Below are 16,615 nucleotides of genomic sequence, written 5' to 3'. Positions count from 1 at the left end.
AGCCAGATTGTGAAGGACCATTTGAGGTTTTTATTATTGAGCTTAGACTTAGAAGTCATTGAAAGATTGGAAAGAGGGAGATGATAGATCTTTTTACTTTAAAAGGAAATCTTGATCAGTGTGTACAAAGTGGTTCAGGGGCAAACAAAACTGGCGATAATGGGACCAGTTAGGTGATGTGATTAATTCAGGTAAGAAGCTGTGATTTCGACTGGGGTAGTGGCAGAGGCTCTGTGGATCCCTTCAATCATTTTTTTACTCAACGTGTGTTTACTGTGCACCTACTGTTATCAGGCAACTGTCTAGGAAATGGGGATATAGTGGTGAATAATACAGATAAAGTCCTTGAAAATATGGGGATTACATATTAATTGGGGAGTGGAATGCTGACAAATGAGTATGTAAATAAATAGGCAAAAAGAGAGGTTCACTATCTTTGAAGGAGCAACAAGTAGACAAAGTGGAATTTCTGACCTAGGTGTTTTTTTTTTGTTTGTTTTTTTTTAACTAATCTCATATGCTTTCTCAATGTGTGCTGAGTTCTAGGTGCTCAGCAGAGGTCACCAGCTTTAATAACTTAGAGATGCGCCTTTTGTGGTAAATCTTACCTGTAGAAGGGCCCATTAGAGAACTATGCAGAAAGAGGACACAACATTAGAAAGCATTCATGAAAAGTGGAAACATCCAAAGTTTTTATAGGTTTCTAAATTGGCCAGAACCTCCCAGACTTCCTGCTGAAGATGTATCAGAATTTGTGAGCAATGTTCATATTTTCATTTTCTCACCAAGAGCACAATTCTAAATGCAGTAGAATCTTTTAAAAAGCCCTGGAAAGTTTTCTTTAGCAATGAAACTAACATTTAACTACACCACCAGCTTTGTGCAACATCCCTCTTTCCTGACGGACAGTTGGATGAGTCCTCCTGGGGTTGCCTACATGGGGTGTAGACCACGCTTATCTTTAGGGTAGTGAGGAAAAGGACTGCCAGCCAGGAGGGGTGGCACATGATGAACTCTGAAGGAATGTAATGTGTGATCCTATATATGAAGCTACTGGGTCCTTCCACTCTCTCTTTTCTTTTTTCCTGTTTAAAATCAGAGTTGGTCCCTATAGGCTCTCTATTGCCACTTTCAAAATCACTTTGAGGGCTCGGAAACATGGATTTGGGAAAGGGGTGGTGGGGGTTGGGGGGGTGGGTTCTGTTTTCCTAAGTCCCCCAGAATACTAATTCAGAACCTAAATTTGGAACCATGATAGAGACTGCAGTCTCAGGATCCCTGAGGATGGTCCTTGCTGTGTATTTGTGGAGGGAGGGGTGTGAGGGGTGATTGGGAGGAGAAACAGACAAAGGGCCTTCATAGATCCCCAGGTCCTATAGGGGAAGCTGAGGTTCAGGGATGCAAATTACCTGGGGGTGGGGGTAGGCGTCCGACGTGACCTTTATCCTTAACTGAGACAGAGCCTCCGCATCTTCGCTGGCCCGTCGCTGGGAACTCCAAAAAGGCAGCTGAGGATAGACCGGCGGTGTCTGTAACCACTGCAACAACCCACAGTCTCCTCCTCGGAGGGCGGCGGGGGGAGGAGGCTTTCGAGTGAGAGAGTGAGAAAGAAGGGAGGCCGAAGGAAGGAAGGACAGGAGCCAGGGGTGGGAGTGGAAGAGGCAGACTCGCCCCGGGCTGATTGGCTCCCGGGGCCAGCCCCCTCGAAGCGCTTTATAAGAGATGGGGCGTCGGGGCGGCCAGCCCGCTCGCCCGCGCGCCCGGAGCAGCGCCCGGCTCTGAGCGCTCCCGTCGAGGCCCGCCTGGCCCGCCGGCTCCGCGCCGCCCGTGGACTGGCCACGCGGGCTCCCGGCGGCGAGGGGAGCAGCGAGCAGGAGGCGAGCGCCCGAGGGAGCGGGCGGAGCGCCATGCGCCGCGCCAGCCGAGACTACACCAAGTCCCTGCGCGGCTCCGAGGACATGGGCAGCGGCGGCGCCGGCGCCCCGCACGAGGGCCCCCTGCACGCCCCGCCGCCCGGGGCCCCCGCCCCGCACCCGCCCGCCGCCGCCTCCCGGGTCATGTTCGTGGCGCTCCTGGGGCTGGGGCTGGGCCAGGTGGTCTGCAGCGTCGCCCTGTTCCTCTACTTCCGAGCGCAGGTGAGTGCTCCCCTCCCCATCGGGCGCGCCCACCCGGCTTCTCCTTCCCGCGCGGGTGGGGAAACTGAGCCTGGACGGCGGGGCTCCCCAGCTCTTGCTCACTGAGCGGAGGGAAGGGACCGGAGAGGGAGGGTCCGGGCGCGCTGGCACCGGGCTCCGCTCACCACCGGGTCTCGCCGCGCGCGGAGGCTGAGCTCGCCCGGCCTGGCGCGTTTGAATTTCCCCCCGCGAGACAGCATTGGTCGCTCACCTCTTGTGCAAATTATTAGACTCTCCCTTCCTCCCATTTCTCACCGGGAGCTAAGAATGAATTGGTGCCCGCTTAGGGGGGAAAATGAGCGCCTTCTCTTAAGGATGGAGCCTTTCTTCCCTTGGCCGCCCACCAGAGGGTCTGGGTGCCTGGGGCCGGGTGCGCAGCCGCTGGAGCCCCGGGTGGTGACGCCCAAGTTGCTAGAAAGGCCAAATGACCATGCGACCTGAGAAACCTGGGCTCTGCTTACAGAAGAGGGAAGGACCAGGCGCCTCCCCCTGAGGTGAGAAGAGAAAGGAATCAAGGTGTGTGTGTGTGAAGGCGGTGAAGTTCTCTCCCCTGACATAGCCTCACTACAATCCAGCAAATAACCAACCGTTTGCAAGATGAGGAGGACAGCTTGGGACTGCAGCGATAGAAAGGAAGGAAGGGGTAAATTTGTAATATTATGCTTTCTGGTGGTTTATGCTCTTGTGTTTTCTTGGAAATTGCAGTGCAGTTGGTTGGATTCATTCAAAGACTCTTGTCTGGTGCTGTGAACTCCTCAGAGGAAGTGGAGGGCTGACTGTGCATTTTTTTTTTTTATGGGAAAAGAGAGTTGGATTTGAACTTCATTGGTTTTCAGATTCAAAGGTGATTACTAAACCCAATGGGATGCATCAAAACATGGCAATGCCCGGGTTCTAAAGGTTTTTGACACGTGTCAGTCTTGAACTCCATTACTTGATATCGTAGATTTTTGTTAAGCTTTCATTACCCACTGGCTTGTGTATTGTAGAACTAGTTTGATTACCTACTAAAACAAAGGTAGAAATAATATGTGCAATACTTCAGAAAATTTGCATTTGTGTAGTAATAAAAATAATCTATTGCAAGATTTTTTTTTTCTAAAAACAACTTTGAGTGATTTACTTGCAACCCAAATCTATATGAAAGTAAGGAAATGTTTTTCTTTCATTGTCGTATGCTGCAGTCAAGAAGGGGTAGTTTGCCCTAGACGGTTTGGCTCAGTGGATAGAATGTTGGCCTGTGGTCCGGGTTCAGATTCCGGTCAAGGGCAGTCAGTACCTCAGTTGCAGCCCTGGTTGGGGAACGTGCAGGAGGCAACCAATCAATGTGTTTCTTTCACATCGATATTTTCCCCTCTCTCTTCCACTCTCTAAAAATCAATGGAAAAATATCCTAAGGTGAGGATTAAAAACAAAAAAAAAGAATGAGTGGTTTATTTATTTTCTCATCTAGCATGTTGTTTCCTCCCACCCCCATTGAATGATTGCATGTTGAATGCCTGCATTGCACATGGCACTATGAAGTACTCTGCAGTATGAGTTTAGAATCATTTATTCAACATACAATATCCACTGACTATGTGCATGGCCTGGTACCAGTAATGGAGAAGCCTACAACAAAATCCTTAAAATTTTTAATCAAACAAGAGGCTAGCATTCAGAAAAGGGCGCGAAGATGCACTAGTTCTCCACCTGGTATCACCTCTGACGCCTGTGGTATAGGCATCTTCACAGCAGTAACAGTGAGGTGAGTGGTCAGCATTGAAAGAGCAGTTTTAGGGACCAGGAGCAGTTTAGTTTGGCAGGAACCTTGGAAGTTGGGTAGCTACATGAGAAAGAATGACCTGCTGGGCTCTTACTAAAGTTGTTCAACTTCTTGGTAGGATGTCTCAATATTGATGGTCTGGTATGATGAGGGGGATAGCCTTCTGATGATCACCTATCATAACTCAGCAGTCTTGATGTCACATGGATAATCGTGAAGCCCTTTTCCAAAGTAAACATATAAGTAAGCCTAGCTAGAAAGTTTTCATTTGGATAATGTAACGTAATGATGTCTCTGGGTATGATTTTCCTAAATGGCACAGAAATTATTTTTCTCTAGGACTTATGCAAAATATATTAGCCGTTACTCTGAACCCAATTTTGCATTTTAAAAGATCATCTCCTTCAGTAAAGAAGTAATATTAGTAGCAACGTGTTCATAAGAATACACCAAGTCTGGTTGTCTTTTATTGAGAATGATATCTAAGTTTGATATCTAGAGGATGCCTGATAATTTAGGGGTAAACTTTGAAGTAGTTACAAGTGAAATGCTATGATATCTGGAGTTTGTTTCAGAATAATAGTCTAGAGCATGGGGGAAGAGAAGTGGTTATTTAGAGAGGAAACAAGGTTGGCCATGCCTTGGCAATCTTTGACGCTCATGATGGGTACGTGGGTGTTCAATAAACAATTTCCCCCACTTTTATATCTGTTGGAGGTCTTTTTCAAAGTTCTAGCTAAGAGAATAGACTCATTTTGACCTGTCACTGATTTAATATTTTCACTTAATGTTACCTCTTTGGATTAGAACTTGGTACCAAATAAGAGATAGTTTGACTCACTAAAGTTGTGGGTCAATTGCTTGGGGTTTGTGAATGCATTTGAATTAGAATGAAATCATCTGATGTCAGATAACATTGCACTTTACAGTAAAAAAAGAAAATCACACGAGAAAAAGCGTCCAATTTTATTGCTTTTATTTAAAGGGGGAGAGGAGAAGCAATACAAAAAAAGTTTAGTTTTAAATGTATTTAGAAGAATGCTAAAAATACTGTAAAAATTACAGTGACGTAAGTTTTTTTTCTTTTCTTCTTCTTGCCCAGTTGGTGTGGCTCAGTGGTTGAAGGTCCACCGTGAATCAAGAAATTGCTGGTTCAGTTCCTGGCATATGCTTGGATTGTAGGCTTGATCCCCAGTAGGGGTGTGCAGGACACAGCTGATCGATGTTTCTATCTCTCTATCCTCCTTTCCTCCTCCTCTCTCTCAAATCAACAAAAACACATTTAAAACAAAAAATTGTGTCTCTCAACTCATGTTTGAGTAATTAAAAATGAGTCAATCTCCTTAATGTTTGCAGATCACCAGTGTTTAAATGAAGGAAAACGGGCACTAGTTTTGGTGTAGACTGGCTTTCCCCCCACCAACTTTGCCAAAGAAAAAATAGCATGTGGCTTGTGCCATATATTTACCACATAGTATTCATACTTTGGGTTTCAAAAAAAAAAAATACCACACCAACATAACACCTTCTAACAAGTTGCTTGTAAAATGTATGTGCAATTTTTAAAACACCCCTACAAGCATATTCAAAGTTTAGAGATAAGCTTTTCAGAAAACTCAATCTCGGTTGCCCTTTTAAGTCATTTCCCCAAACCCCCAATAGGCACACCAACCTCTGGCTGTGTGCTACCCAAACAGGAGAGCAGTCCTACTGAACTTCTGAGGTAGAGGTATGCAGGCTGCCTGTTTGTAAAGACAGATAACGGAATAGTACAAATGTCAAGCATCCTGCCTCATTTAACCCTTTAAATGATTTAATTTCAGGGAAGTTTTTTTTTTTTTTTTTTTTTTTTTTAAATAATTGAGTTTATTTCATATGAACTACATTATCTGATAAATGCATTTTAAAAGTCCATTTTAAATCAGATAGTCAAGCTTTATTTAATCTTTTCAGACATTTCTGGGTATAATGAATTCATTTGTAACTAAGTTTACTGTGATTTTTTAAAATTAATTTCTGTGTTTTTTTTGTTGACTTTAAGTTCCATGAAGTTCATCTGGCATGTTAAATTTATTGAAAAAGCTTTTCAAATTATTTGCACTAGAACTATATCCATTTCTAATTTGTGACTTATCTAATTAGTGACTAAAAAGTACTGTTTTTAGTTATTCAAATTTTCTATCCAGACTGCTTTGTTAAGAGGTAAGTGGAGTAGGAGACACATTCTGAACCAGTGGTTCAAAACTGCACATTGAAACACTTGTGGATCACTTTAGGGATGCTGATTAAGTTGGAAAGGGGATCTGGACATGGACATTTTTTATTATATATATTTTTTGCATTATATTTCTCTGCATCAAATCATTAGCTATTGTTAAGTGCTGCAGCATTTTGGTACCAGTTAGTGTTATTTGTGAAAACATTTTAAAATAGGTGTCCAGGGAAATTGGAAGTCACTTTAATAGCAGATGATCTGTATCTATATATTCGACATTGAAAAGCATTAGTTGTCTAACTTTAATGTACATCAGAATCGGTGGGATTCAGTTAGAATGCAGATTTACAGGCAGTGAGTGGAGGGTGAAGGGTGGGTGTGGGGAGGCTGTGATTCCACATTCCTAACAAGGTCCCCCCTGAGCCCTCCGCACAGCAGGTGTCTGGGCTATCCTTTCAGTTGTGAGTTGCTAAGGGACTGCTCTTGTTGTTAGATGATGCTTAGCTTGTTGGCAGGACTTGAGCTGAACCAATTTTAGGGTTACTGCCATTTCCCCACTGACACCACATTGTTCCTTCAGCTCAGCAGTTTTCTGGTGGTGAGCCTCCGGAGGCCCTTGCATGATTCTTCCTTCCTAAGATCTGAACTCAATGACCCTTCATATCAGTTGCCCAGGCTTCCCTGGTTTTGTGGGAAACTTATTGGCCCAAGTGAGCTTTTTAAAAACAAAACAAAACATAGGATTGAAAGCTTTCTTTATATAAAAACTCACATATTCTTATTTATACAAATTATTTGGGAGAAAATATGAAAGTTAATATGGATTGCAAATAATTTTGCTTTATGAGTAAGGTGACCAGATCATCCCGCTTTTGGCAGGACAGTCCAGATTTCTAACAATTTCCTCATTGAGTGATACCTTTCCCACGATTATAGGTAATTCTCATATTTTGCAAGACTGGAATAATAACATTCACATTAGTGCATGCATACTTGTTGAAAGGCAATCATTTCATTTTAGGAATTTCAGATGTAGATAGGGTACTTCTTAGTTTATAGCTGATGACTCTTTAATAAATTCGGACATCTTTCTGATTACTTAAAAAAATAATTAAACCTGGGAATGGAGACTTGGTATTATTGGCCAAGTTGATTACTATAAACTAAGGCAATTTTTTTTCTTTTCTTTTCATCTAACCTGTACCTACTTATAAGTAAATTCACAAGAAGTACCTTGAATTTTTAAAATAAAAGGACAACAAATTAAACTATTATTATTAAAACAATTGACAGCTAATTATCTTTACCCTTTACTTGGCGGTCGAAACCACTACAAAAGCTTGTCAGAGACCTGGAAGGAGTGGGCAGAGACTTTTCAGAAAAGAGCAATATTTAAATGCTTTTGCTAACCACCAGCTAGTAACTTGATGGGGATATATTGGGTGGGACAATCCCTTACATTACAAGAATTTTAGCACCCCTCAGTACATATCCACCCAGCCTGCTCAACCCCATGCAGCCATCCTCATCCGAAGTGGCACCAATGCTCTCCCACACACATTCCCAGGCACCCTGACAGCCCACACTCCAGGTTGAGAAGCACCGATAAGGGGTTCAACAAGAAGGAAAATTATGTTCCAGCTTTAGGTTTTCTTTGGGCCTAGGAAATGGATTGCTCTCGCCCTTCTTTAGGTTATTAAAATATACATATTTTAAGAAATAGGCCAGGCAAACATGGTGGTTAAGGGAGTTGTTAATTTCATTTGACTTATGTAGTTTTTGTGCTTTCAAATTCTAAGTGGGCTCTATAATCCAGTCTAGCATGATGCCTGTGACTTGACAAAAAGCTTTCTCTACCTGCACTGACCACGTGCCAGATGATTTTGACAATTTCCATATAAATCACGTGTTGAGGATGATAGCTACTCATCAAAATGAATTGGAAGTCAATGTTTCACCTGAAACTTATGTAATTTTATTAAGCAATGTCACCCCACTAAATTCAATATAGATAACTTAAAAAACATTTTTGCTAATTTGAACTATTAAGTATTGGGGCTATGAAGACTCTTGAAAAAATGATTTCTTTTTGTTCTTAAGTCACACTTTATTAAATAGCAGAATGGTTACCATTAAACACTCTCATGTGCTTTCTTTTTTGTTTCTCAGATGGATCCCAATAGAATGTCAGAAGATGACACTCACTGCATTAATAGAATTTTCAAACTCCATGAAAACACAGATTTGCAAGACACAAGTCTGGAGAGTCAAGACACAAAATTGATACCTGATTCGTGTAAGAGAATTAAACAGGCCTTTCAAGCAGCTGTGGGAAAGGTGAGTCCACATTGAAGGTTTTAAGTCAAGGGCCCTCGTTGATTCTACTAATAATGAAATTAAAATTGGCTAAGTGCTATTGACTTTATTCTTTTTTATTTTAAGAATTTGTAAAAGAGCCAAAGAGAATTGTCCAAAGGAGTTAGCAGAATTGTTCTGAAGTTATTGGTTGAATATGGTGACCAGAGACATTCATGTTCATGAAAATATTCCTTTTCTTCTTTCCTTTCTTTTTCCTCTTTAAATTTTTATTTAATTATTTGGAAAGAGATTTAAACTTACACTTGGAAGGAGGACAAAGATGGCTTGTGGTAATCAATGCAACAGTTTGCTAGTTTGAATTCCCTGCCTTAGAACATCCCCTCAATTCAAAGGACTTTCTCATAGCTATTTCCTTCATATTTAGTTTTGTAATGGTAGGATCTTCTATTCTACACTGTTGATCTAGAGCTCTGATGAGAATAATTGTAACTGGTCCATTGTTGTCATCTACTGTGAGGAGACAGGCAAGAAGACCAGGAAATGATGTGATAGGTGAGATGCTCTGTGTCAGTTTTCTCATTTTCTGGGAGAGCTGGGTGAAAAGATAAGAAATAGGACAGAGAAGACCAGTGACTTCTGTTATGCTGACAGCTCCAAATGAAAATCACTTGTATAACTGCTTGTTTTACTTTCCTGGATAAGGTCACTTGAGAATTCTTCAGCCTTGGAATTACTTTACTTACTGACTCCACCAAAAACTGGGTAGAGCCCAGTGACTCCATTGCATGCACACCTGCATGGATTCTTGCATCTAACATTATATCCCAACCTCTAGTTGCATCCATCATTATATTCCAGCTTCTAGTTGCAACTTCCTGGATTATCTTTAATCATCTTAGAGGAAATCCTCAAGTTCCCAAATTTTTAAAATCTAAGTTGAATTTGAATTCAGTTTATTTTTTTAAAATTCACTTATAGCAATAGTATATTTTTTTTTTCCAAAAGAGGATTTATGTTAGAGCACAGGTAGGGAGATGAAGCTGTTTGTATAATCCTTAAAGTTGATATTTGCTATATTTTACCAAGTCTAAGTAAGATACCACCAATTTTCAACTGACTTTACTATTTCATGGATTACAAAGAAAGAAAGAAAAAGTTGACTAAGAAATGAAACATAATGTTCATAGATTCTATTTACATCTTAATTTTAAATTACATATAAAATATAAAAAAGGGGTATCAGCCAAAACTGGTTTGGCCCAGTGGATAGAGCATTGACCTGCGGACTGAAAGGTCCCAGGTTCAATTCTGGTCAAGGGCATGTACCTTGGTTTCGGGCACATCCCCAGTAGGGGGTGTGCAAGAGGCAGCCGATTGATGATTCTCCCTCATCAATGTTTCTAACTCTCTATGCCTCTCCCTTTCTCTCTGTAAAAAAATCAATAAAATATATTTAAAAAAAGGCACATCATAGAATCAATAAAGTGCAGATTGCTCTTATAGTTATGAGAACATATCACTTATAAGTATTACATTTTCATTATAATTAATGTGTAGGTGCTTAGATTTATTCATTAGATGCATATTTTAAAATGTGGGTTTAAATTCAATTTTCTTTACTTATAATTTTTGAGGTATAGCAACAGCAATTTTGCTAGTCTATTCATTTTTGTTGTTTTGTGCCATTTTCATTAGTCTGCATATATATATATATATACATATATATATATAATTGATTTTTTACAGAGAGGAAGGGAGAGAGATAGAGAGCTAGAGACGTCAATGAGAGAGAAACATCGACCAGTTGCCTCTTGCACACCCCCTACTGGTGATGTGCCCACAACCAACGTACATGCCCCTGACCAGAATTGAACCTGGGACCTTTCAGTCCGCAGACCGACGCTCCACCACTGAGCCAAACCAGTTTTGGCCATTAGTCTGCTTTTTATCCTGTTTCCCAAATACTTAATAATCCTTCTACAACAATTATTTACATGTACTAGAAGTAATCAAACTGAACCCTTAATTAAGGTAATTCAGGCCAGGTAAATGATTGTTTTCTAATTTTTTGTTTAGGTTGACCCAGATTTTACATCCTTACAATGAAGGGAAACTTTTAATTTCATTGGCTCAGTCTTAAAAATTATCCGTTGTATTTCTTCTAGAAAAATAAATATGTATGATCAGCCCAAGTGATTTTTGAAAGTAACGTTAAGAAGAACAGATACTATTAGTATTCGTTTGAGAATGCAAGAATGGTTCATCTTAACAGGTCAAAGGAGAAAAACATTATCATCTCATAAACACTAAGAAGTAATGGACACTTTTTCCCTCTTTTTATTTCTGATGTTTAAAATTCATTAGAAAATAAAACTAGATAGCTTAGTTCATGTTATCTGAAATTGCTCAAATTAAAAATTAGCCAATGGTGAAAAACAAACGCATTTCTCTTAACACAAGGAAGATGCCCAGTGTTCCCATGTTTTTATGACTCAGACTATACTAGCTATGTAATTACACAACAGAATGAAATAAGAAAATATATAGATGTGGAGAAGGCAGAATTTGTGTTTTCATGTGATTGTATTCTTAGGAAGATTCAAAAGAAACTGAAAGGCTACAAGCAAAATAAAGTGGTTTATAAAAATTAATAAATAATCACCATTAGCTGTCCCCATCTCAAACAATAATTAGAAAATAAAAATGAGTCTATTTATAACTTTAAAAAATCCCTAAAAATAAAACTAATAAAGAATGTACAAAGCTTATGGAAATAAAACTAGATAAATCTACAGAAGCTTTCCCCCCATGTTTTTATTTTAACTTTATTTAGAATTCTTGTCCAAATATTACCCTTCATTTACATATTTGTACTCTTCAATTCACAATGCTTGTTCTTTCTTTCTTTTCTTTTTATTATCTAAAGTTTTACATATATCTCCCTTTTCTCCAATTGATACCCCCCAGTCATTCCCACTGCCCCAGTGTCTGTGTCCATTGGTTATGTTAATATGCATGCATACAAGTCCTTTGGTTGCTCTCTAACCCACACTCCTCCCCTGCCATTTGTCTCTGAATCTATTCTTGTTCATCAAATTATGTTGATCATTATATCCCACATATGAGTGAGAACATGTAATAATTATCTTTCTCTGACTGGCTTATTTCACTTAGCATAATGCTCTCCAGTTCTATCCATGCTGTTGCAAATGGGAAAAGTTCCTTTTTTTTTATTTTATAGCAGCATAGTATTCCATTGTGTAGATGTACCCAGTTTTTTAATCCACTCATCTGCTGATGGGCACTTAGGCTGTTTCCAAATCTTAGCTATTGTAAATTGTGCTGCTATGACCATAGGTGTGCATATATTCTTTCTGATTGGTGTTTCTGGTTTCTTGGGGTATAGTCCTAGAAGTGGGATTACTGGGTCAGATGGAAGTTCTAAATAGACACTTTTCGAAAGAGGACATACAGAAGGCCCAGAGACATATGAAAACGTGTTCAAAGTCACTAATCATGCAAGAAATGCAAATCAAAACAACAATGAGATACCACCTCACACCTGTCAGAGTAGCTATCATCAAGAAATCAGCAAACAACAAGTGCTGGTGAGGATGTGGAGAAAAAGGAATCCTCCTGCACTCCTGGTGGATGCAGACTGGTGCAACCCTGTGGAAGACAGTATGGAGATTCCTCAAAAAGTTAAAAATGGAACTCCCATCTGACCCAGTGATCCCACTTCTAGGACTATATCCCAAGAAACCAGAAACACCCATCAGAAAAGATATATGCACCTCTGCAGAAGTTTTTAAAATCAGATTGGTTAATGTAAAGATGTACTATGTAAAGTTATAATCCATGAAAAGACAACACCGACTTTAGGATGGAATTTATTATATGTGTGTACATAAGTTTATCATCTATCTATCTATCTATCTATCTATCATCTATCTATCTATCTAAATGCCTAAGTGACCATTATGACTGGACCACCAGCCAGTAGCTATGATGTGCACTGACCACCAGGGGCCAGATGCTCAATTAAGGATGAGCAATAATGGCAGAATATTTACTATTTTAGCAGTCTTTTGGAAACATGTTGCCTCATCCCAAATGAGTAATGTTAAGTATAAGCGATTCAGTAGCTGGCAAGCCAGAAGGAGAAAGCTTTGTGTGCAGACAGGATTAGCCATCTGCTCTTATTAAAGGCACATTGTCTTACTTATACTAATCTGTTAGTATAACTTGCAAGATGAATAGAGCTTTATTTTATTAGTTTCACAATTGTTTTTGCAGTGTTATGGGGGGAAAAGCCAAGAAAACCCACGTTACCTATTAACTGAAGGTAATAATATTACACAAGTAATACTTTTTTTTTTAATAATAGTGTTTTTTTAAAAATATGTTTTATTGATTTTGTACAGAGAGGAAGGGAGAGAGATAGAAACATCGATGAGAGAGAGTCATCGATCAGCTGCCTCTTGCACACCCCCTACTGGGGATATGCCCTCAACCAAGGTACATGCCCTTGACTGGAATCGAACCCGGGACCCTTCAGTCCCCAAGCTGACACTCTATCCATTGAGCCAAACCGGTTTCGGCTCAAGTAATACTTTTTAAAGAATAAGGACTTCATGATATATCAAAGTGTGTTTGGAGATAGGATATTTCTTCCTCCAGACAGAGGATCTTTAGGAAGGAGACAAGTGTTATCCATACCTTATCATTAGGACCAACCACTGTTTACTAAGTGCACACACTGTGCTAGGCACTTTGCCATAACTTCTCCTCTGCCTAATGGTTTACACTGCTTACCCTTGCCACATAATGATTTTCCACATGTGTTAGCTTTTGATAAGGATTATTGGTTAATGTGACATTCTACATACCTTGCCAAAACAATCAGATTTCCCATTTCTCTTGCCAATGTTGAAAATAGGATAGATGTATCAGGCATATACTATAAATTCAGGCGTCCTCAAACTTTTTAAAGTGGGGGCCAGATCACGGTCCCTCAGAGAGCTGGAGGGCCGGACTACATGAACTACTAATTCCTACTGTAACACCTCGGCTGCGCTCACTGCCCAAAAAACCTGGCGGGCCGGATCAGACTCCTCTGCGGGCCGCATGTGGCCCGCGGGCCGTAGTTTGAAGACCCCTGTTTAATTCTGATATAGATATTGAGTGAACCCATGAAACAAAATTACATGTGTGGCTGCAATAATTATTGAGAGATCAACCCATCCAGTGGTAACAAATGCTAGACATAAGCACAATATCACATTGTATATGTGCAAAAAGTGGTGTTTACCCAGCCCGTCTTTGGTCAGACCAGTAATGCTGTTTTTCCCCCTTTTTTGATTGTGGCTGGGTTTTCTTGGCTTTTTTCCACCTTTAGCACTGAAGCCTCTTAGTAATCCAACCCTACCAACCGCAGTTTTCCAAGTCTATCATAACAGTCTATGACAATAAAGAAAACATTAGTACAAATACGGTGTCCGATTTATAAAGCAATTCCTGTTTCTAGCTTTGGCAGCCTCTGTGGCCTCTGCCAGAGGCTGCAGAGCAGAGAGCTCAGGACTAGGCATAGGCCTGCTCCACGCAGTCAGAGAGGCGCTCAGCCCTCACACCTCTGGCCAGGCTTAGTGGACAGCCATCATGTTCATGCGCTAAATATCCATTCTGAGCACCTGAGGCTGAGACCACCTGTCTTAAGTATGCCAGATTGTTAATGTCACATTGGATACCTATTTGCGAAGAACTTCCTGAAATTTACTTGCAAAGGTATTTGAAAGCGCAATAAGCCAGAGAGAGATCAATGTAATAATTGCACAATCACTTTGCTCTCCAAAGTAAGATGTTCAGTATATTCAAGTTGATCCCCAGGACATGGGAAGGAAGCAGGGGGATTTACATGTACATGTTTTTTTTTTTACTATCAGCTTTTTTAAAAAGCCATGTTTTTGAGACCATTTTATAATGTGCCAGATATATAGGGGTGGGCAAAGTAGGTTTACAGTTGTTCCCATGGAAAAATACTAAGTAAGTAAGTAAGTAAATAAATAAATAAATAAATACAAGAATAAACTGTGCTTCATGTAGTTACAACTGTAAATCTGCTTTTGCCAACCCCTGTCCAGGAGTATTTTTATTTAATATTTAAGAAATATGTACATTTGGGATTGTTAATTATTTTCCTGAAAGAGCTGCACAATCAGAAGGATTAGAGATTGTGGAATGAAGCTACAGGCTCCATTGGGACGAGGACGACGGCTTTTTTGTTCATATTGTAGTATATCACACCTAATTTAGTCTCAAGAATGAAGGAAATAAACAAATAAATGATGACCTATTGAACTCTGTAAACTAATATTTTGAAATGAAAACAGACATCAGCTAACTCACAAAGCCTTTTGGAATGCGATAAACCCGGTTCTCATTTACTTGATGTCTTTTTAGTGTTAAGATGATTACTTATTAATATTAGAGCCCGAGGCGATAATGCAGGTTACTTTTTGTTACAAGTTATCTTCATCCTGTTTCTCCCTTTAGTCCCATTTATCTCAGCTCTCTTCACCTCCCGTAGCCTACAAACTCTATAGAAGCTGGTCTGTGTTGTAATTAAAGACATGGCTTTGGCTCTTTTTGTGAGTACAATTCTATAAAACTCCCCAATGTCACCCCAGAATATGAAAGGCCAATAATAACTACCAATAGCTTGTCTTGTTTGAATATTATTATATTGTTGACTAACTGCAGTTGACCTTTGAACAACATGGGTTTGAACTAAGCAGATCCATTTTAACATAAATATTTTTCTCTAGCTTACTTTTTTGGAAGAATATAATATACTAGTAGCCCGTCGTGTGATATCCCTAACCCTAACCCAAACCCACACATTTTTAAGGATCAACTGAATTTCCTGGAGTCAATGAGCCTCTGAGCCTCCAAATACTTACTGGAAAATAAGAGAGCCATCATTATTGAACCATGTATTCTTACTTGAAATTATGTTTTTATTTCCTTGAGATCAGTACATACTTAACCTCATCTCTTGCAGGATTCACAATGTAAATGCAAAATATTCCCTGATATTAAGAACTGTGTACTCCCAAATTAACAAGCTTTGATCTCAATGAAATACCGTATTTTTCGGACCATAAGACACACTTTTTCCCCCCCAGAAGTGGGGGGGAAAAGGTCCCTGCGTCTTATGGTCCAAATATAGCCTACACATATACTGTAAAAAAAAAGTTTTTTTACTTGCCCGGCTCTGTGTGGTCTCTGTGTGCTTGCCCGGCTCTAAAATGGTTCTAAATGCTGCTGTTTACTTTACAGGGTTGATTACATGTGTTTATGACTGCGATGTTGGGTTTTAATGCACATAAAATATTTTAGGACACTATTTGTTTCAGAATCTTTTTTTCTTCATTTCCCTTCTCTAAAAACTGGTGCGTCTTATGGTCCGGTGCATCTTATGGTCCGAAAAATACGGTACTTACTGTTATTTGGAATAGTCTATGCTGCTGTAACAGAGACCTATCATTCAGTGAACTAAATAAAATACAAGCTTTCTCTTGCATGCAATAGTCTAGAGGAGAGCAGTTCAGTGCTAGTGGGAAGGCTCCTCCATCCTCAGCAGGTACCTTCTATCTCTAGGACCAAGCTGGCTTCTTTATTTGTTGTTGTTTCCAGACAGAGGAAAGGGAAGAAGAAAAACTGAGGCCAGTACCTGGGAAATGACACATCCACACCTTTAGTAGTATATTATAAGACCACTCCTTGCTACCAGGTCAATGTGACTTAGTGGTTGAACATCGATCTATGAACCAGGAGGTCACGGTTCGATTTCCAGTCAGGGCACAAGTTTCAGTTGTAGGCTCGATCCCCAATGGGGGGTGTGCAGGAGGCAGCTAATCAATGATTATCTCTAATCATTGATGTTTCCCTCTCTCTCTCTCTCTCTCTCTATCTCTCTCCTCCCTTTCCTCCCTCTGAAATCAATAAAAACGTGTTGTTGTTTTTTAAAGACCAACCTCTCTACCAGGGAGAGTGCACAGTATTGTTTCAGGCTGAGTGGCCATTGCCCACCAGAACTTGAGGAAGGTTATTGCCTATAACTAACTGGAATGGAAGAGAATG

General features: G+C 40.1%; 1 protein-coding gene across 1 annotated transcript in view; it reads left to right on the top strand.

Moving 5' to 3' along the window:
• Nucleotides 1-1,660: 1,660 nt before the first annotated feature.
• TNFSF11 (TNF superfamily member 11) overlaps nt 1,661-16,615 on the top strand; it is a 36,274-nt gene continuing 21,319 nt past the window's right edge. Inside the window, exons 1-2 of the mRNA XM_036458658.2 lie at nt 1,661-2,135; nt 8,324-8,491. Of these exons, the coding sequence (XP_036314551.1) occupies nt 1,908-2,135; nt 8,324-8,491 (396 nt within the window). The 5' untranslated portion in view covers nt 1,661-1,907. The remainder of the gene's footprint in view (nt 2,136-8,323; nt 8,492-16,615) is intronic.

This window comes from Pipistrellus kuhlii, unplaced genomic scaffold (assembly GCF_014108245.1).
Source record: "Pipistrellus kuhlii isolate mPipKuh1 unplaced genomic scaffold, mPipKuh1.p scaffold_m20_p_3, whole genome shotgun sequence".
Classification (NCBI taxonomy): domain Eukaryota; kingdom Metazoa; phylum Chordata; class Mammalia; order Chiroptera; family Vespertilionidae; genus Pipistrellus; species Pipistrellus kuhlii.
This window is presented reverse-complemented; position numbering and strand designations above follow the sequence as displayed.